The 22,481-nt window shown below is 39.4% G+C and overlaps 2 protein-coding genes across 3 annotated transcripts; one reads left to right on the plus strand and one right to left on the minus strand.

Moving 5' to 3' along the window:
- Positions 1–562: 562 nt before the first annotated feature.
- ap2s1 (adaptor related protein complex 2 subunit sigma 1) lies at positions 563–8,989 on the plus strand. The gene is made up of 5 exons (XM_085243477.1): positions 563–722; positions 1,267–1,416; positions 1,816–1,929; positions 6,796–6,855; positions 7,446–8,989. Exons 1-5 carry the CDS (start codon positions 720–722, stop codon positions 7,545–7,547), a joined length of 429 nt encoding a protein of 142 aa, XP_085099603.1. The 5' UTR covers positions 563–719; the 3' UTR covers positions 7,548–8,989.
- A 743-nt stretch (positions 8,990–9,732) lies between these two features.
- On the minus strand, positions 9,733–19,884 carry rab4b (RAB4B, member RAS oncogene family). 2 transcript variants are annotated; one of them, XM_085243476.1, is made up of 8 exons: positions 19,718–19,884; positions 16,171–16,251; positions 15,305–15,419; positions 15,072–15,134; positions 14,224–14,378; positions 14,050–14,145; positions 13,688–13,863; positions 9,733–12,490 (listed from the first exon to the last, which is right to left on the minus strand). In XM_085243476.1, the coding sequence occupies exons 1-7, from the start codon at positions 19,731–19,733 to the stop codon at positions 13,748–13,750; spliced, it is 642 nt and encodes a 213-aa protein (XP_085099602.1). In that variant the 5' UTR covers positions 19,734–19,884; the 3' UTR covers positions 9,733–12,490; positions 13,688–13,747. The 2 variants fall into 2 exon arrangements, with proteins under 2 accessions (XP_085099602.1, XP_085099601.1); XM_085243475.1 differs by having other exon boundaries at positions 9,733–12,537.
- Positions 19,885–22,481: the final 2,597 nt, after the last annotated feature.

A 22,481-nucleotide genomic window follows, 5' to 3' on the forward strand; every position in this document is an offset into this window, starting at 1 on the left:
GGGATAGGTGATATATTCGAGAAAGGATATTAAATATGAAGCTGCCAGGTAGGCAGACAACAGGAAGATCTTCGAGAAGGTTAATGGATGTAGTGATGGAGGACATACAGAGGACTGGTGTGACAGAGGAGTATGCTAGGCAAGGGGAGATAGGAGATGAAGGTAAACAATTCACTATGGCGACCCTTAAAGGGAGCAGCCAAAAGAAGAAGTGTTAACCAGTCTAAGAACTGACAGGAAATTGCCCAAGAGAACAGTGACATATTTTTAAAAATCAATTTTATAGTATTAGGATACTATAAAAAATAGATAACAAGTGAAATGCAATACTTGTGAAATTATTCGACAGGAAGTGCTTCCGGTAGTTCTTTCAGAAAAGAATAAAACCTGAAACAAACACGAAAAACTACAAAAATATTTAAAGAGATGGGCTCTTTGCTTCTCATGTGATCCACTGCACGACTCAATACGAGACGCCACACAGGGATGTTGGTTGTTGTAGTTCTATATTAAAATCCATTGCTTCTAAATGTGACAGGAAAAACTACAATCCCATCATGCAACGTGACGCAGCCATAGTTTTGCCACTTCCTATTAGCTTGGAGAAGATAGCGGACGAGCGGTCATAAAATATCGATGTATTAATGTGAAAATTATTGCACACTTACTTGGGAACCTGCTGCTTTGGAGTCTCTAAGGTCCATATTTGGGAGGCGAAAATGGTAAATATGTCTCAAACGAACTATGTTGTATTTTCTTCTCATGTCAGTAGCATTTGTCGTTTGGTTGCTAGCATCTTAGAGTTCGCCAGATCGGCTATTCCATTCAGTGAGTAGAAAACGATAAGCTAACTGGGACGCCAACAATTTTAAATCAAGATGTTTTACCAAACAACTATCAGTTTACTGAAATAGATCGATTTTATTTTGCCGAGTTCTCCGAAAACGATGCTGTCAAAATGAATGGGTGTGGTTTAGCTAACACTATGTTTAACTGTCGATAAGCTGTAGATAAGCTAAGGGTAGCTACAGTTACTTGTAATATATCTTACATATTAAAATAGTTGGATACCTAAATGGTAAGTATCTCCAAAGTTATATTATGTACGACAGCTACTAATAGGCAAAGTAAGATTATATTGTGTGTTGCTAATGAGTCATTTCTGGGAGTTTCATAATTCTGTCAGTGTCAAACTGCTTAATATTGGATGTTAAGGACAAGTAAAGAATGCCTCATTTATTTATTTTTTTGTCTTGTTTCTTACAGATCCGCTTTATCCTCATCCAGAACCGAGCGGGAAAGACACGACTGGCCAAATGGTACATGCAGTTTGATGATGATGAGAAACAGAAGTTGATTGAAGAAGTGCATGCTGTCGTTACTGTCAGAGATGCCAAGCACACCAACTTTGTGGAGGTATGGGATTAGGCAGTGCCGCATGTACCCACATTTTCTTTTTTCAAACAATTCTTTGACGTGCTAGAACAACAACCTCTTTTCTCTAATCCTGTATAATGACACAGCTGGCCCAGCTCCTTCACTACATAGATATTGCAGGCATTATCTCTTAACATGTTTTTTTTCTATGTTATATGATAACTGAATGAAATTCTAGTGGAATACAACATCACATGAAAAGAGAACCCCTTTAGTGGATCAGGTTTTTAATGCTGTTAAAAAAAAAAATCAGCATGAATGTATGCATACTGGGTGTGTTTTACCGTACCGTGGGAGCTTCAGCCCTGGTAAATCTGCTGCTGTTGTCATAATATGCGAGATTAAGCTCTTAAGAGGATTTTTCTGTTGTTCTCACAGTTCAGGAACTTCAAGATCATTTACAGACGTTATGCTGGTCTGTACTTCTGTATTTGTGTGGACGTGACTGATAATAACTTGGCGTACCTCGAGGGAATCCACAACTTTGTAGAGGTAAATGAAACGCGCAATATATAGACCTAGTAAGTGAGCTATGATAATTTAGTTGTCATGGTCTGATGGTTTTCAAGAATGTCTCTCAATGATTTTGTTCAGAGGCTATCATCCTTCACTGGCTTGGAGCTCCTTTAGAACTTCTCTGGGTTGTAAGGATTGCAGTAAAATTACATGTAGTAAAGGTCTTTAGTAGTTAAAGTTGAAGTATATACAGTGGAAGTGAAAAAGTAAAAAAAAATATAAACTGGATTACAAAGAAGCGGAGGAAAAGAATATAAATTAGTTAAGCATTATTATGTACAGCTAAACAGAATCCACGTATTATTTACCAGCCTATATACATTTATAGCTAAATGCACATATATTTCAATATTATTTTTTAATCTTTACATAACACAGAGAACAGGAAGAAAAACAAAATCCCCTCTTGCTTCTTTCATTAGTCTCCACTGGTATTCTCAGTTTTCACCCTGGCTCAAAGCATCCCATATTCAGCAATTAAATTCTGCCATTTATTTTCAAAAATATCTTTATTTTGATATATTTCCTCTGCCCACATAATGATGCTGTTATTCAAGTATTTACCTTCCACATAATAGAGGACAATTGTAAAAACTGAATTGGTAGCAGAGATCCACTATGCTGTGATCTGACTTCCTGCTGATAAAATCTGCATAAGACTATAGAACTACAACATTATACTATAGAATGCCCTATTTTTGAAGCATATTCCCAGTAAGCAAGTATCTATAAAATAATTCAACCTGTGAAATTCAAATTTAAATATCAAATGTAGTTATGCAGATATAAACCCTTTCTTCCATGGCATACATAAGTCCAATTTTAAAAGATGATATGTTTTCTTTTTTATCTGTTGCTTCTGAAGAGCACATCATTTAGTTTTTACATTATTATAATATTGTTTCCCAAATGTGAAAGCCATTCTGGATTTCAAATAACTCAGGTATAAAGGATGCTTTAAATTGAGAATAAAGTGCTACCTGAATTTCTGCATTTTTAAAAGTCTAACTTATTCATAGTTTTTAGTGAAGTCAGATTGTTTTCTATAAATCTGACTTAGCCGAAACTCATACCACAGCTTGTATCTATAGTTTAAACTTTTAGCATGACGCTGTATTTCAGTACAAATTCCAGAACCTATTAAAGCTATGTTTACGTCACATTCATTTTACAGTCTTGGGTGTATCATTTTTGACTAGTGTTAGTGTTATACCATGCTGGAAAAAAATGTTATCGTTAAAATATTGATAGATTTGATAACGCCTTGCCACATAGATACACTGCAGTGCCAAAAGGCAGTATTGCACTATTTTATGACCTGGCTCAAAAGTCACAGCATGAAGGCTGATCCCAGAGTTTCTAAAAACACAGATTTTATTTTAAAGTACTTAAAATTTCAGCAAAAAATGAAAGGCCAGAGAGCATAAACACAAGAAGTGCCATCCTCCTAAGCCAACCTCAGGCATGGCTTTATCCAATCTCTGTCACTGCAAGACAAGTAGAGGTTTCAGATGGGTGTACCACCTCCCCTACTCAAAAAGGTTCTTCCAAGATCCCCAAATAAAGAAAAGACCTCTCTGGAGTCTTCTGGTTCTTGATATCCTAGATCTGAAATACAAATAGGGAAAGCAGGACAATATGTGTGCCTTGCAACGGTGGCATACTTATTCCAATCAAGCTAAGTCAACCCTGGAAAGAAGATTAAGCCAGCAAAAATCTCCCAGAACACTCAAAGCGCTGTATAGATGCCTCATTCACCCATTCACACAAGCACTTTCTTCTGTGCGTAAGTCCTTTCCATCTACCAATCACACACATTTATACTCCGGTTGGCTGCATGGGAGAGCAACTTGGGGTGGATTTGGCATGCATACTGGAGGAGCCAGGGATCAAACCAGTCACCAACCTTCCGATCAGTAGAGGACTTGCTCTACCTCCTGAGCTGCAGCCACTCCCATATTAAGAAAACTACTGTCTGACCACTACACAGAAAAACTTAGTCCTTTTAAAATAATTTAAATGGATTTAATCATTATGAAGATCACACAAATTGCTACACTGCATACACGATAGTAACATGCGATCAACCCAAATTGGAGTATAACACCCGCAAACCAAAATGATTACTCAGAAATGTTTGCAACTGAAACCAATAGTAGTAACTAATAATCTCAACTAGGGCTGCCACAAACGATCATTTTGATAGTCGACTAGTCACCGATTATTTTTGCGATTAGTCGACTAATCAGATCATCATCCATTGGACGTAAAACGTACAGCTTATTGCACCAGCAGCATCTGCTCTAATATAACTATCATTAGCTTACAGCTTTAAGTGTTTAAGGTCTGTGCTAACTAAAAATAAAGACAAGATGATAGTTTATTAAATTTTAATGAAATTTGCAGATTGTTTCGGTGAAGTTTAATAAACTCCTTGCTTTCTAAAATATAACAGGACACCAGAGTATATTCTCGAGCATCTCACACTTCTGATAATCAGCTGTCTGCTTGACGTTTATTCAGCTGTGTAAAAACTATAACTTTAATCTCAGCCAAACCGATTTACTCAGGAACAAATAAAATACTAAAAAAAAGCCAAACAATAACATTGTTAAGTTATCTAAGTGACTTATATATCATGTTTAACCTGAGTAGCGAAAGACAGCGGTGGGTTTGAAAACAATTTGCCAGGAGTCCGGTGTTCTCACGGCTCTAGTGAGCCTAGCCCCCGGCTCGCTATCGAGCTAGTGGGTAACAGACGTCTCCGAAAACGTCAGAGCGCTTTTGAAAATATGTGGTGTCTTGATAAACTGAGCAGATATTTGAGGTTTACACAGCTACATTCTCGCCTGAAAATATGTTAAACGTTTATTTTGTGACCCAGAAAGAATAATAAGAGTAACATTAAAACTAACTAGCTGCCGCCATTGTTGGAAACTGAGCTGGGCTGCGCTATGAATTCTGGGACACAGCTGCTTCTTCTTCGGGGTTTAACGGCAGCTGGCATCCTTGTACATGCAGTGCTGCCATCTTCTGTTTCAGTCCGTTATTACACTCTTAAATCCTACTACTTATTCCTGCGTCTTTTGGGATCTTACAAAGCTTCAAACGATGCGTCGACTATTAAATTAGTCGTCGACGATTTTGATAGTCGACGTAATCGTGACTAGTCGACTAATCGTGGCAGCCCTAATCTCAACCAGAAGTGATCTGTTGTCCCCACAACATAAATAGTCACATACCAAGTGGTTCTATACCACAGAAGGTTACTATAGCCACAAAATTCAGTATCACTCCCCACGTTGATCACAGCAACAATTGTTGCTTAACACCACAGTTACCATTATTACCTGGCCAACAACAATTGCAAGTGATCCAAATGAAACTGACCAACTTCTCCAAAACACTAAAGGTCACAGCACAAAACATTCACCTTATCGTTAGGCTTAAAAAAGGCATGTTCACACAGAGACATAACTAAATACCACATGCCATCTCAAGAAAAGACCTACCTGCTATAAACACAAGGGCATAACTTTAGACTTTTCCTGCTCATAAATGCTTGGAACAATCTTGTCACTCCTCTGCTCCTCCACTTGGACCGCTAGCGCTGGCCATAACTACGGCTTGACAGACTGACCACACGCACCACACACATACTTTTTTTTCTTCTTTTTCGAACCTTCGGATCATGTGCGTGCCGAACTGTGGAGTGGGGACCGGTTCGGATTACGGATCAATAGTAATCTGTTGCACCACTAGCCATAACTAATGAATGCCCTCAAACTGCTGTCAGAATTCCCTCCAAAATTCAATGTCGCTGGTTTCATTTTGAGCAACTCTGAACCTAAAACACCTAAACAGATACAGAACTAACTTTACCCATCTAGTCTTCAGTGGCGCATCAGGTTCGAGACAAGTTATGCTGCCTTCATGGACTTTAATCAACAGTTGATATGAGATAGTTATTTTTAAAATGGTTGAACTCCTTTGTTATCAAGCATTTAGTTTAATCAGTGATTTAGAGAGCATAGGTAGATCACGGTGATTGTCTGGACACATCAGTCAGCTTGAGTGTGCTTTCCTCTAAAGCTTAGTTTAACATCTCTTTATTTTTCTAATCATTTAGTCTTTAAATGATGTGGTAGCAATTGAAATTGTGAGCTTAAAGTACAATCTAGTGTTTGCCACTAGCTAAGACAAACAGTAGACCATTTTTTGTCCAGAGCACCCGGGAGTGAAGGTCATTTGATGTAATGTTTGACTGTGAAGGAATGCACATTACGGTATTCTCAAAATGAGCTGTCTTACTTTCTAGCTGGCAAGCTTGTTATTACATAAAGCCCCATCTAAACACCAATGAAGGGTTTTTAAAAAAATTATTATTATTTTAGTCAGTGAAAATATTCTCATAAAAGATACCATGCCACACTTTCTATTAGCTCACAGCAGGATTTGCTCACAGGCTGGTTTTAACATTCATTGTAGCAAATACAAGGGGTCAGTAATTCTGGCTTTGTAAATGAAACCGTATCACTGCTCGAAATGATCTCCTGTGGAAACGAGATGAGGCCAGACTCACATTAATTTTAAATGGCCACATTTTAGATGTAGTAGATATAAGTGTATTACATGGTTTTCAAGTGGATTCTGCTGCTGCTACAGCATCACATAATTTCTGCACTAGTGCATCACATTAAGGTAGGTGTGTGTGTGTGTGTGTGTGTGTGTGTGTGTGTGTGTGTGTGTGTGTGTGTGTGTCTTACTAAAGTAGTCTGTTTGGATTCTTATCTGATTGAATTGAAAGTCTGTATTTTCAATTGCTCCTTTGCTTCTTGGAAGGTGCTGAATGAGTATTTCCACAATGTGTGTGAGCTGGACCTTGTGTTCAACTTCTACAAGGTAAGCATATTGAGAAGTGAATTCTTCCCCTTTGTTTTTAAGAGTCTTGATATCCAATTAAAAAGAACTTGAACAGAGGAGGACAAAAGAGAGCTCTGAAAGTGCTTTTTTTAGTATAGTGCCATGGTAACTGATATAATAATCACAGGTTTTTTTTTTCTTTTTGATCTTAAATACTTTAGTGGGGGTGGATTCTTTTTTCTTTTCATAAATGCTTAAACTCCCTTGACCCACCTGCCGCTAGTGTTAATTGCTAATTACCTAAAAAGCATGTGAACATCCGCCCACATGCTTTACTCTAACACCGCTCATGTATGACATGGCCAGAAACCAACAAATAAGGTAAATCAGCTGTTGACAACTACAACCTCTTTCACAAACTACAACACACCTGAGAAAAGCAGGTGATAGAAAGAAGAGTGACTCATCTTGTCAGGTTAATTTCTTTGTCACTCTGGTTATTTTTACACAATGATGACAAATAGCAGGCTGGATGACTACTTTGTGATATTTGTACTCTGTTTTGAATCATCTTAATATCCTCAGTTTCATCACAGTGTTGGGCTCTGTCCTCTGAATTGTGTTTTAAGGTGTACACGGTGGTGGATGAGATGTTCCTGGCGGGGGAGATCAGGGAGACCAGTCAGACAAAGGTCCTCAAGCAGCTCCTCATGCTCCAATCACTCGAGTAAAAAAGAAGAAGAAGAAGAAGAAGAAAAAAAGTCGATAACCATCTATCTTACCTGGATACTAATCTGCTGCCCTGGCACCCAAAACATCTTGCTCATTTTTTTTGTATCAGTCTGAAATGGACATTTGTCATGTTCCTGTCTCTGCACAGCCAACATTTACCGGGACTTCAAGGGAAAGGGGGGAGGGGGTGTTTAGTAAAGAAGATTAATATTGTTTACATATGGATATGAGTCCAATTAATCTTTTGTCACAAGTCTATATGTTGCAATATTCTGCACCCGTCTTACTGGTGAGGATGTTTTGAAGGCTATACAGCACATTTCAACAAGTTAAAATTACATATACTGCCTTAGTTACACTCAGCTGTATTCTGTTTTTCTTCTTCCACAAGCCAGTGGCCACAGAAATGAATTATTCCTGTAGTAACCACAAAGTAATTGCATCTATCTCTGTGCAGTGTGGAAACAAGTGTCACACTGCTCTCTTCTGCCCTCCTCTCATTAACCTAAACATGTATTTAATGGCACTACTGTGACTAACAAGCACCATAGAGACTGCCTATAATGACCCCTGTGCATTGAGAAGTTATAATAGCCTCGCAGCCTTTTCTATAAGTAATGTTAAGCAGGTCTTGGAAGTTTTAGGATATTCATCATGGCTGCTGCGCAATTTATATCTGGATTGGAGTATAGGCAAACTACGGAAACCTCTTCAGACCAGTTGACCCAGCACAGCTAGTTCAATTGAATGGAGTGTGCTTAGAACGAGTGTCGTTCTGACAGTTTGTTATGGCAACCTGTGCTGTCCAGACGTCCTCATGGCTGATGGTGGTCAATAGTATAGGTCATGTTACATCCAATGGTTGCACAGTGGTATGTTGTGATGATTTCGGTTGCTTTTGAAATAATCTTTGTCATTTAATGCAGCTCGTTACATCAAATGGTGCTGGTTGGTTACTCTTAAGAACACTTAAAACTATCCCTAGATACAGAAGGTATATTTTACATAAATCAGTAATGTAAAAATTGCTTTGTATGGTGTGTACATACAGTGTAGCCTGTGTTGAATATTGTGAACACAAATAGTTCCTGCTCACAGTATTTCCATACATTCCTTTGGCATTGCATAAAATGAGTTGAATTTTAAATTCCTCTTAGAAAAAAAAAAGCTTTTACTCACATCCTTTTGCTCAGCCTAAATCTTTGACATGGTCATACTAATTTTAACCATATCTATTCACAGGTCTCAAAGGTGGTTTCATATATTCAAGTTTTGTATTTTATTTTATTTTTTAAAATTACGGTAGTGAAATATGTACTGCTTCCCTTCTTGTCCACCTGTGAGTTTGTTGATGAAAGTGATGCGTGTAGTACTGTCTCCTGTTCACTTATGCCAGTATCTCCCTCTTTGTGTAAATAATAAACAGATGAAGTAATGCAAAGGTTTCAGTATCTGACCTAATATTCTGGGAAGAGGGGATTTTATTAGGTGTATCTTGACTTTTTTCTGATGTCTTAAAACATGTAGTCATGCTACACTGCTAAAACTGTTGGGCTGATTTCGTATAAAACAACACTCAAAGCTACTGACAAAACATGTAAATACAAGTCTTTAAAATTCAGATTTAAACCTGTCTAGTGCATCAGCGCCATCTAGCGGTAAGCCAATCCTTTCCCTCGGTGAATTTGCAATGTGGTTATGAAGTCATCTTGATAGCCTGTCTAAAAATCAATAAATCATTCAATATACCACTTGAGCTACATTAAACCGCTCTGGCCATTACTCCATCGACCCAAGAGCATAAATCCAAACAATTGTGACAGAGGGCATTTACTCTTCATCATATGAGTCCTCTGATATCCTAACCTCAGCCTGACTGCCTTTGAGAGAAATGACTTGACAGAAGAAAGGCAGGCAGAGGTAAATGAATCATGTACCTAGTAGGACCCATTGTTAAATTTCAAGGTCTGTTAAGTCAGCTGGCTATAAATCTGATTTGTAAATGCTGCTTGCGTTGCTGTGCACGAGGGCTGGGGGTCACCAACATTCAGGATCCGATGCACTTCAACGCCCTTGAGCAATAACCGAGTGAATACAGTGGCTTAATGCCAAAGTTTAAAAAAAAAAAAAAATTTAAAAAAAAATCCCTGATAGCATTAACATTCAGGAAACCAGTGAAAAGAGTTACATGAAAAACAAGCAGTTTACTGGGAATTGCATAATCATTACAGTCAATGAGCAACACTCACCCTTAATAGACAAATCTTATTTACAGGATAGGTTACTTGAGATGTACAGTAGTATTTAGGTTAATTATATAACATTACTAAGCAACAACTGAGTTGGATTGCGTTCATCACATTATTAAGTCTATACTGGAACAAATGAGAAAATGTTCATATAGCTACTCTGATTAACTTTATGAACTGTACAGCGAATACAGATGAATGCAGGCTAACAATTCAACAGTTGACTCAATAACTGCGCATAGATGACAGCCTGTGAACGAGTGATCAGAATTGCTGCTGATGGCCACCTACAGCTCACAAAGTCAACACCCTTCCATCATTACCTCCACGTCAGCAGGGAGCAATAAACCAATCAAATCTCACACAGCATGAGATCACACTATTACACCATTTTTTGTTGCTGCCTGACAGCATCAGAAAAAAATGAAACCATATGAAGAATCTCAGTTGTCATTTAGTAAAAAGATAACATCTAAAATTAATATATTTATTACATTATACAGTTCAAGTAAAATAAAATGTACAATTCTATAGTTACAGCATATAAACAAAACAAACACAGATTCAAAAGTAAAAGTGCACTTGCAGAAGGAGACAAACTATCATGCTATGCAAATATTTTATGAAAGCAATGTGTTTTGACCATCTGTCTCTTGATGTCCTATATGATCTCATGTTTGCCCTTTCAGTGTGCTGGCTCAGTTGAGCTTAAACACATATGGTTTGTCTGGGAGAACGTATGCCAACACAGAGGCTTGAGAAATACGTTTGCGCACACTTTGTTTTTGAGCTCCTCTTGGCTTGGTTTGTATGACCTGCTCTCAGACAGTGATTCAGACAGAAGCGGTGCCTTTGATTAAACAGCAGAGCGGGGGCTTTGGATTTTCTAAGCCATTAACTTGCAACCTCATTTTCCTCCAGCAGCACCACAAACCATGTTGTCAGTGTTACAAGCAGAGAGGAAACTGTGTTTCTGTGGAAATTCCCCTGTTTCTCTCTAGAGTAATACAAGGTCTGTTCTCAAGAGAAAACATCTGGGTCAGTTCAGTGGTGCAACAAAACTGACATTTTGCAGCAGAGCTGCAGAGGGAGATATTAAAGGGAAAAACTTGGAATTTGACCCATACACTGAGGAGATGTGGTGTCTCAGTTATACTGAGAGGGCCACTTTGCTGGCATGGATCGGTTCTACTTTTCCGTTTAGAGGGTCAGGGTCACCGATAGTCACAAAAACAAACAAACAAAAAAACAAAACCCAACTTCATCTGATGGAGGTGGTGTCTTCTAGGGTGAGAATGGCCCTATCAATAGAGCATGAGGGATTATTGTTCCGACTATAAAAAATAAAATATTACAAATCATATACTACAGCTCAAACGAGCACATATGGAGGATCTTGATTAGCATTTTAAGATGTCAAATGAGGAAATATTTATCCCTCCAGTATAGCTCCACTTGTACAATCAATGTCAATGAACAAAGAAGATGATTTGAGAGTACATTGTCTAATAATAATTTTGTGTTGTCTTTTATCCCCCCCCTCTGATATCCAGAGCTTAAAGAGAAGTGATTACTTGGAAGTTTAAAAACAGAATCCTGTCAAATTGAACGTACAATGTGGCATGATTTTTAAAAACAACAACAACAAACAAACAAACAAAACAAAGGTCAAACCTTTGGCTGGTTGGGCGGCACAAAAGTTTCCCAAACAAACCAAACAAAAGCCAACTGTGGTTTCCTGTGACGTCTTATACAGTACGTGCATTTATGAATCTACGAGATGTCATGGAGAAAAGCCCAGCAGGAGTCAAAAACATTATAATGCCAATTTATCACTATAACTGGACATGTGAATTTAAACATGGTGTGAATCTGATAGAGCTCAATTTACAGACTTGTGGACTTTTGGTTTAAATAAAGAGCAAAAGTTCTCTTTTTTGTGCTTTCAACCTGACCCACAGCCTTGCCTGTTTGGGTGTAGAATGGAGTGATGGGATCATCCCCCCATGAGAGTTTATACATATCAGTGTTGGGATTTATATGCTATGAATCCATCTGGTCTACTACGAAAAAATTAAAATGACAGGACAAAGTAGAAAGGATTTGCATCACACCTGGTGTAAATCGTACCCAAAAAATGTGATGTTTATCATTTATTTTCCATTAAAAAAAATAAAATTCTCATAAATGATGGAAAATAATATTTTCCATCATTTATGAGAAATATAGTTAATGATGCATGATTTAAAAAAAAGAAAAAAAGTAAGGGATGTCTTTATGAATGCTAAAACTAGGAAGAAAAAAAACCCCAATGACCCACACTAGGACAGGTTGAATGCACAAAAGAGTTTAACAATAATAATTTACAAGCAATGATATGTAAATGCTCAAAGTATTTTGGGGATTGCTAAAACCAGAATGAAAAAGCGGAGAGCAAGAGAGAAAAAAGAATAACACACAACAGTAGGTCAGCCCAAACACACAACCCTTGACTTTGTCCTTGTCTGATAAGTAACAGAGACCATGGTGGAGGATGTCTCTTTACATTTCCACTTTGCTCACACTGAGGGGTTATGCTGTCCAAACGCAAGAGCAAACCGACCCCCTCAGGTAAGCCGTAGACTCTTACCAGAGGTCAAGGGTCATAGGTTGCAGTGATCTCCACGACCCAAGGTGATCCAAGGTGTGTAGAACTGAAGGAGAGGGGGAAGGACGATCACACACCAAAAAAAAAAAAAACCTGGAGCAGAGATGTTTAAGAACAGGAAACAAAGTGAGCACCGACACGCCCTCATCAACGCTAACACAGATAAAACCTGTTAGTTTACAAGTCCCACTGGTCACATGAGTTAACAATAGGGATGGGTATCGAAAACCGGTTCTTGTTGAGTTTCCCATTTTTGCAATCGATTCCCTTATCGATTCCAGTCGCCCCGAATGACGTCACCACGTTGCAGAGCGTCATTTACCTGGCAGGAAACATGGCGGCTCAAATGCTAAAAAGTTTGGTCATACTTTACGAGAACGGATGACAACAGGGCAACTTGCAAAGTAGAGATTTCATTTAAGGGAGGAAACACTACGAATATGCAAAAGCATTTGCTCACAAAACACGCGATAACCTTAAATGTATGTCGTGATTTTATTTCTGCTCCAGACTCGTGAATCTCAACCCAGCAGCAGCGGTAACGTTTGCACGTCCTCTCCCGTTAATACCGCAGGTAAATAATCAACTAACAGTGCATATTATGTTAGCGCGATCTGCCTTATTACAAAACCTGCCATTACTGTGCATTTAGGTGACCATGATGAGAGACAGACAGAGTCTGGTTGACTCAGATGCTGGCAGTTCTTGCTGCAGTCTACCGGTAGCGTCTCCTTTCAGGCCAGGATAGACGAATGTCACAGAGCAGTGATTAAGTTTGTGGTAAAAGGCTTGCACCCATTTGCCACAGCAGATGCCCTCAAATTTTCGGTAAGTGAATGTGTTTAATTGTAGGCAGGGACATTACTGAATATTCTTGTGTAATTGCTACAGAATAATTTATGTTATACTTTGTTATTGCTACAGAAGAATATTTATTTTACATTTACAATTTTTTCCCCCGGGGACCCTGTGACACCCCATTGAAGAGCCATAGGCTGAATCTCTTAAGGATCTCTTAAGATCTCACTGTTGGGTTTGTAAGGCCATGCTACTCCTAAATTTCTATCTTGTTCAAAGAGAAGATATAAAACAAAGTTCTAAGCTAATCGACCTTAGTGTTCTCCTTTTTAAAAAGAATCGATAAGAGAATCGATAAAGAATCGAATCGTTAAACAGAATCAAAAATGGAATTGGAATCGTGAAAATCTTATCAATACCCATCCCTAGTTAACAAGTTACTGACCTGTAGGGGGAGTTCTGTCTGTGTGGACCTGTGGGCTGGGGTGAGGGTGGGTCCCGACCCCTAGCAATTACACTGCTGCTTATTCTGTGTTGTGGTGCCTCTGGGCTGTCGCAGCTGCCTCAACGAAGCATCTCCATACTGAATACCTGAACCCATCCTCTCTGGGTCCAACTCGCCTTTGAGAGAAGCACAATGAGAAACATCAGTGACACAGACATGTATGCTCTAAAAATGTCAGATCCACATCACTTCATGTGCTCAAGCTCTGAAAGCATTAAAAACAAAACATGGAAATGTCACTAAATTCTAACAAAAAACATCCACCTCAGATACACTTCTATAACAAAGAAAACAATGTGTACCTGAATCTATCTTGTTGAGAATGGTGCGAGCACACTTCAAGAAACCCTCCTCGACATTTTCACCTGTTAGCGCGCTAGTCTCTAGAAACATCAGCTCTGTGTGTGGGAGAACAAAAATACTTCTAAGAGTGGGGAAAAAAGCATTTGAAATGCATCAATGTACAGATAAGTTACCATTCTCCTGAGCGAAGCGTGAAGCTTCAAGGAAGGTCACCTCTCTGTCTGCATCCAAGTCTTTCTTGTTGCCACACAGGATAATAACAATGTTGGGACTCGCCAGTGTCCGTGCATCTGTCAGCCAGTTAGTCAGGGCATTGTATGTCTCTCGACTGTAAGACATTTTATTCATGTTATTTACCCAATTTTCTGTTTCAGTTTGTTTTCAGCATGAGGCTGTAGCTCTAGTTTCATTGTATACACTTGTCTGTTTCCCTGTGCGAGAGTGTGTCAGGTGACACCATCTGTGATGGACTTCTGCTTTCCTCTACAGACGCTACCTGACAGAGGATGCCTCTATATTACAGCTCTTGACAGTCCGCACTCCACCTCACCTCAACAAAAGCCCATAGTTTGTTAAAAGCAAACTACTGCATTCAATCCATCTTGAGTTTACGACCCAGAGTTTATGAAATACAGTAATGTGAGTGGTCTGTCATTAAACAGCACGATTTCTGGAGGCTGTACAGGCACAATGTGACTCCTTTTGTTAGTTGATATATGGACTCGAAACTGTATGAACACTCAAAAATAAACTAAGCTTCAAAGTTAAGTCTGTAAAATTTCATTTTAATTGTAGTCACATTTAAAAATTTCAATTAATCACAGATGCCAATGCCCACACCAAATACAACCTTACATTTTGTTGCTTCTGGGAGTCTTAGTAAACATGTAGTTTTTATTCTGGGAAAATTAAGGTACAACTGTAGTATCTACATCCCATTATCACAGCAAACAAAAAAGCTCACTTTGTTAGAGAAACTTATGAAAAGGAAGTGGGAGCACGAGGGCAGTGGCTGTTTTACCTGGTAATATCGTAAACAAGAAGTGCTCCAGCTGCTCCTCTGTAGTAGCTGCGTGTAACAGATCTGCGGAGAAAATGGAGGAGAGAAAAAAAAAAGGCTCCTTTAAAAGATCAGATGGTGAGATTTGACAGGAGAAACTGTCCAATCATTTTAACAGTTATCATCAGTCAGACACTTCATTATCCCAGTGGAGCTGGGACTTGTGACTTTAGGTAAATTTTGAAGGTAGATACCGAAATCGCTCCTGGCCAGCAGTATCCCAGATCTGCAGTTTGACTGTCTTTCCTCCAACGTTGACCACTCTAGACCCAAACTCCACACCGATGGTGTGGTTGGAGTCCTGTTTAACTGCAGTAGGAACAAACAGAAGACAATGTAAAAAGGCACAACGTGAAATATACATAAAGGAGCAGGAAAACAAACGAAAAAACTACATGTGTAATATTTGGTGTTTGGCTTGTTTAAAAGACCTCTGCTGCTGTTTTCAAATACCTCATATCCACATTATAAGCTACAGGGAGTTGCAAATTAGATTAACAGTGCCAAGTTGCCCAGCCTCTCTTTCTCTATCCACAGGGACCCCTGAGATATCTTAATCAAATTAAATGTAATCATGAGCACGACTCTGTACATGAAGGAGTGTTGACATGGTTTGTTTTTTTTAAACCACCCCTCTGAAACTGAATTGACATTTCAATTTGTATTTTAAACAAATTAATGTTTCATATGGAGAATTTTAACAATATAATGAGAGCATCGAGCTCGGTGTAAACTCGGCCATTGTTAGCTAGAGAAAGTCTACAGGAAGTATAATGTTTTCCCTCCATTTAACCACACAGAAAATTGTCTCTTTCTGAAGGACAGTGTGAGGCAAAGAACTGTGGTGATTGGTTTTATTCTGGGTCGACAAATGCCCACATCATCCTGTCATTGTACTCTGACTCATACCAGTCAATGAAGAATTTTCTCCAGATCATCCGCAGACTAATGGTTTAGTCAATATGCAACTCGTGAAACTGACTACAATAATTTCTTGAACGTGTCCATTTATGTGTTTGCACAGTATTAAACTTTAGAAATGCAGCGTTTTAGAACTTACACTTGTTCTCAATGAACTGGTGGAGGAGACAGGATTTCCCCGTCCCAGCACTGCCAATCACCAGGAACTTAAACAGGAAGTCTGCAAGCACAAAAAAGGAGGTAGAGATCAATGCAATGCCAACATCAATGGAGAACCTGCTGCTCTTTGCACTTCCATCCTCAGGGACAATCCTTCCTCTTAATCCCATTGAGCTACTACTTTCATAGTATCCTGCCAAACCCAAATTAGCCTACTAATCACAAAGCGCCTAGCATGTAATCAGTTTAACTTGCCACTTACGATTCTAATTTAATACACTTGTTTGTCTGAGGTTGAAAATGAGTGTGTCTGAAGCCTTAGAAAAGCACCAACACTTAATAACACATGTCATTAGAGCAAGGTTTGAGCTTTAGCATTATTAACCACAGCTTAGGGCAACAGACTTGCACACAGGTTGAATAATAACCAAAGGCAGGCTTTTGCACAGATGTTGTGGAAAGTGGGTCTTTTCTTTGAAGGGCTCAATCCAGCCAACACAAATGATCCATAATTACTTGATCCCTTGACATGCAAACCCATTTAGAGTACAGATAGCCATTGTGTGCTGTGGCCAAAGATAACACAAGGGGGTATTTGCATACTGGATGTATGCTGAACGGCAGTTCTGACCAGTATGCTGGGAGATCTGATAAGGAGAGTTAGGCATGAAAAGTGGCTGCATGTGTGTGAATTTACGCTGATCAGTTATGAAAACCAAGTTGCAAAAAAAAAAAAAAAAAAAAAAAAGGGCTTTGGAACCAGGATTTCAGAATTTCTTAACCACCCAAGCAGTAGCAGTAAAGACCTGACCATGTGTTTCATGTACAGCTTGTGGGGCTAACACAACACAATAATTGGGAGGAATTCTGCATCATTCCTTCCAAGAGAGCCGTTTCAGTTCATATATATTTGTTTGCTCCCTTTCTAGGTCATGCTACATAATTTCAACTAGGTCAGGATTGCGGTTTGTTCATCCCTCCCCAAAAATTCTTCTTTTTGAACCACTCTGTTGTTTTACTTGAGTCACTGTCTGGCTGCGTTACCCAACTTCTTGAAGCTCCGGGTCATGAACTGCTCCTCTGTTCTTACACTGAGAACATTTTTTGATATAAATTTTAAATGAAATGTTCTGTTAATGGCTACAGGCCATCCAGATCCCAAGGACAGCCCAAAACCATGATGCTACCTCTACCATGCTTATCATTTTTAAAGGCATGATACAGCACGCTCTGAGACAAACTGCTAACAGAAAAGTTCTCTTCCTCAGGGGGAGGAAACAAGACATGAAAGGTTAGTGCTTAAGTGAATCATAGTCTTTGTATGTTAGATTAGTCAAGTCTCATCTGGCTATACTTGTGATTTACATAAAGACCAGCCTGTATGAGAAATCAGTCAGTAATCCAGGTAATTCCTAAGGCTTCACAAGCTTTATCTTGCAACTTTCAATCTCTCTTAGCTCTGGTTAAGTAAGACATAATAAATAATTAGAGAGGTAGTAAATGAAATGCAAGACATGCAGAAGTGATAGTGTTCTCCTAAATATGTGAAAGCATGATGGCAAACTACAGCTTCCCTACTGAGAACTTGTTCAGGTTGAATTTTAAGTAAATTTTCAATTTCACTTTGAGCTCAAACAAAGGTTCTGAAAGCACAAAGCCTGGCAAGTGATTACTGGCTGCTGTTGATATCACCAGCTTCACACAAAGTCAACAGAAACAGTAAATCAAAGTATGAGATTAATCTTTACTTTCTGGGTGACATTTAAACCAATTATGTCATTGCTCCATGAGCCACCTTCATTTGCTGACACACACCTCCGCCAGCTCAGGTCATGGTGCACCTTTGTTGAAGCGGGTGTTCTTAAGCAACACAAGCCAGAGGTCAAAGTCTCGGTAACAGAGTAACTGCAACAAAGCGAAGGCGTCGAAACCCACTTATTTTTCTGTGTAACAGCAGTCAGCGTAACATCTCAACCACACTTCAGTGGCTGTGACAGTGCTGACAAAAATCAGAGACAGACCGCTCAGTTTTAAAAGTTAGCCCAAGCCTTTCTGCATTTTCTCAGACATCGTATACTTCTGTGTGAGATCTGGACACAACAATCAAACCATCAATAATGTCAAAAGCAGGGAGAATGGACTGCAGCAACTACCCTCTCAGGCTACTTTATTCCTCACTCATCAATATTAAGTACCCCCCCACCAGGGAGGATGGGTGCAATGGGTGAGCCCTCCCATCTCTCTCTCTCTTTTTTTGGGGGGGGGGGGGGGGGGGGGGGGGGGGAGATCCGACAATATAAAAAGTAATGATGAATAAAAACTAACAGCAACAAAAACTTCAATAAAAGGAGTACTACTACAATATTTCCTTCTCCCCCTGCTACATGTGCCAAATTCTGTAACATCAACATAAACTCATGATTCTCATGTTGATAGACATTACTGAAATTAACAAGTGAAAACTATGCATTTTAAAGCACTTAACAGGCCCTTATTGGATTCATAATGCCTTTTTGTCGACTTTTGATCGTCCAGATGAGACAGTTGAGGAGACAGAGAGAGAGAAGGAAAAAAAAAATCAATAAAAGTCTTTTACAGGTCCCATTAGTGCTGGCACTCTCCCATAAATGTTGCCCACTTGGATAAAGTTTCATACGAGGAAAGAGAGAGACAGGGTACAAGTATAAACAGAGGGAGAGAGTGTATCTGGGAGTGCAACAGGAGAGGATGATGGTGTGCCATTTCATAACAAATGGCTCTGCAGTGTCAGGCTTACTGACTATCAGACAGAGTACTGTTTAATGAATTTATGAGACAACGAATACATCTCTGTATCTGCTCATTATGTGAATGATCATAGATAAGTGCAGGCAGCATTCATTCTGTCAGGATTCATTTATAACGTATCTGTGTCAAGTGCAAGAGCGGAGTTACTTTAAATAAGCATGGAAGCAGATGCATTACACCAGTGAGACACCAAGCAACGTCTGCCCTGCAGGTAACCGATGCATGATCAACCATCGCTTTCAAACTTCCTCTTACAGGCCTTGTTGCTAGCAGTTAAAAGTAAAAATATACATCAAATCGCAGCAGCCTTTCCTGTCGCAAGGTCACAGAACTTGCCTGAATCTCCCCAAGTTCACGTTAACTCAACGTCTCTACACATGCTATTAATGGCTTTTGCTTAAAGTTTGGCCAACTTTTACCCGTTGATGTCTCACCATCTTCTGCTCTCCTTGTTGCCCGTGAAGCACTACACGCTACCATCAAACGACAGAGGTGTCAGTTAATACACACGAAGAAATCCAACCAGAGCACTTTAACTGACCTACGTGTCAGCACTGAATGTTAATTATTACTGTTAAAATCCACAGACACGGTGAGGTGGCAAGTTAGCCTGTGGCTAAGCTAAGCTAATCTTACAGTTTGCTGATAGCAACGCTGCCAGTCTGTCACATTAGACCACGAAGCAGTCATACATAACAGCTAGCAAGCATTAAATGACCGCCTACTCCACACAAACATACCGTATGTCTCAGACATGTTGACCCTCGCTGTATGGAGAACTCAGTCGGACTCTTTTACTGTTCTTTTAGTACTGTGACAGCCGTGTGCCCGCTGGCTTCACACCTCTTTACGGTGTTTATCTACGATGCTAGAGGTTTCCTTTATCCTTTCCCAGCTTCCTCTGCTCCGACCACAACCAGTACAGCTACGCGCTACGTCATTAGTTATCTAGTGGTGTTGCGTTCATGTGTTATTGGCTACGTTGGAATTTTAAGAGAAGAGACGAACACGCTGAAAGGGCACTGGCATCGCACAGAAACTGAGTGAATTTTACGAATAGACAGTTCTCATTAAACTAATGAACGAACGACTAGTACAGAAAATGATGCTCAGTTAGAGAAGCGTGAAGTCTAGCCAACTTTAACTAAGCTAAAAAGTAAAGCGCGTTGTATTAAGACAGATCAAGACACCAGATTTTCCCTGTATAGTTTTTACAGATAGTTTATTTATGAATCGCAGTGTTCCAGCAACACATTGTCATCGATTACAAACATACCACAAAATAGACACGAGGTAGATGAAACTAAATAAATAAATAATACGAGCAAAGTCGAATATAAATGCAATAAGACATGACATCGAAATATTACTACAATATTGTACAGTATAGTGTGGAAATAAGAAGTAGAGTGAGCTTGTGCATTGCCTCTCACAGAATTAATGTAATCTTCCTGAGCAGAGGGAAGCCATCGTATACTCTTTTGGCCATATAGTATGTTGTACAGGATATAGGCTATATTACGGTACGTGCAACATGAAGCCACAAGATGGCAGACAAAGATAGAGGAACTTGAGAACTGAGTTTTTAAGAGGCAGCAGAATGTAGCAAAACCCATATAGATCCCTCTAACAACACTAAAGTTTGAGTTTAACCTCACGTGATGTGACTATTTTGATGTATTTTATAATTACTTTTGCATACTTTTTCTCATTTAAATGCTACTATAAATTAATTTTGCACTTTTTCTTCATATGTGCACTATGGTAACTGATATATTGCTCCATTAATCCCATTATCTTGACCAAAACAAACAAACAAACCAATCAATAAAAAAAGAAACAGCACACAAATACACTATGTCAAAATATGTCTGTGATATGGGAGTTTGGCATAAGTGTGGAGTGGCTGGCAAGCAGAGAACTCCTTCCTTGTGAAGAAAATTACTTGAAGCAATCTGAGGTTTTGAAAGAATCCAGAATATCTGTTTTGTTCTTGTTCTTTGCTTATTTATTCATCACCTTACCATACCTGGATATACATACATACACACATGAGCTCACAGCAAGCCCAGGGCCCAGGGAGTACAGGGCCGCCCAAGGGCAACAGGTGATAGATTACAGAGGCTTCCATTCTGCTACTATCTCTCCAAGTCCCTCCCTGCCTTTGTTCTTCTTTGGCAGATCCACTCATCCTCCCTGGCCTTGTTAAAAGCTCTTTTCACTAAGATTAAAGACAGAAGGAAACACAAGGCTCAACATCGTGTGGGGGCACGGATGTTTTCTTAAGGTGGGCTACAAGAATGGCTGGCCTCAAAGGTGTGCAGCAGGCTGAAAGAAAAAGGGGGAGGTGGGCAGGTGGGTGTGCTTCCGTTAGGCGCTTTTCCTTTATGGGTGTCCCAATGCTCATTGTATCTTTGTCTCTCTTGTCCTTTTCCTTGTCCTTTTGTTCACTGCAGTATCATCACTAGAGTTGATATTTGCTGGGCTGCAGGACAAACAAGGTGTTTGCAATATCTGCGTGTGGGATGTTTGGGAGTTTTGACCTTGGGCTGTGCTGACGCAGTTCAGACAAATAGAAAAGTTGCCTGCTGGATTCACATGCCGTTAAGAATGCAGAAATACAAAGGGAGGGAAAATGTGCAGAAATGAGACTTCTTCGTGCCCCAATCCAGACAGTCTCAATCCCAGATCAAAACAAATGCGTTCATTAGGGAATCCCCACATAAACCATACAACATTTACAATGTTTACAGCAAACAATGAGTCATGTTCCAGGGCATAGTTGGAGACAGGTGAGCTCTGTATTTGGCTGGCATCACTGTAAATATAAAGGTGTCTGTCACACCATGAGTCATAGCCCACACAGTAAAACAGATGGATTCTTGCTGTTTTAGAAAGAAAACAAAGGCATTAAGTTTATGAAGTAAGGGCTATTAAAACACAAGGTGTTGTAAATTGATGAAAGGTGTGAATGCATTAATGAGTGAAACACATGCAAGCATTTGTGATGACATACTTCACCTATGCAGAACTTGAAGTCTGAAAAAATCTAAAACCCAGCTGTTAAAAACATAAGAGGCAGACTGTCGTGTGTGCTAGTTTGGAGAATGACTAGTACAGCTCTGCTTCCCACTAAGGGGGTGTATTTATGTGCATACCTGCTCTGTACAGTAGTCCTTGTGCAACTGTTTGTTTGCACACCAGGGCATTCACTTCAGCTTCTACTTCACGTCGCTCTGTTTAAGTCAGCAAATCCACACAAGAGGATGAGAGCAGAAGCCCCAGGCTATCTGAATCACAGTAAGTAAAGGGAACGGGAGTGACACATTTACAGAAGAGGGCTGCAGTGTTTGAAACGAGTGAGAAGAAAAAGAGATCATCTTTTAAAGTCAAACTGAGGTCTACACAAAAAGGAGAGCAGTCTCTCATATCATAAATATCAGCTTCCTTTTAGCTAGTCATACTTCATGTTCCTTTCATCTTCCCATCATCAAAAGAGATGTC

The sequence above is a fragment of the Mchenga conophoros genome, linkage group LG14 (genome assembly GCF_057382185.1).
Source record: "Mchenga conophoros isolate Kocher_MC1m ecotype Shallow Benthic linkage group LG14, M_conophoros_male_GT1.1, whole genome shotgun sequence".
Lineage (NCBI taxonomy): Eukaryota > Metazoa > Chordata > Actinopteri > Cichliformes > Cichlidae > Mchenga > Mchenga conophoros.

Excerpts from the sequence above, each read along its gene's own strand:
- ap2s1 (XM_085243477.1), top strand. Across the intron at positions 1,417-1,815 it reads AGCACACCAACTTTGTGGAG|TTCAGGAACTTCAAGATCAT; the intron begins GTATGGGATTAG and ends TTGTTCTCACAG. Across the intron at positions 1,930-6,795 it reads GAATCCACAACTTTGTAGAG|GTGCTGAATGAGTATTTCCA; the intron begins GTAAATGAAACG and ends GCTTCTTGGAAG.
- rab4b (XM_085243476.1), bottom strand. Across the intron at positions 15,135-15,304 it reads GCTGGCCAGGAGCGATTTCG|ATCTGTTACACGCAGCTACT; the intron begins GTATCTACCTTC and ends TTTTCTCCGCAG. Across the intron at positions 14,379-15,071 it reads CTTGTTTACGATATTACCAG|TCGAGAGACATACAATGCCC; the intron begins GTAAAACAGCCA and ends AATGTCTTACAG.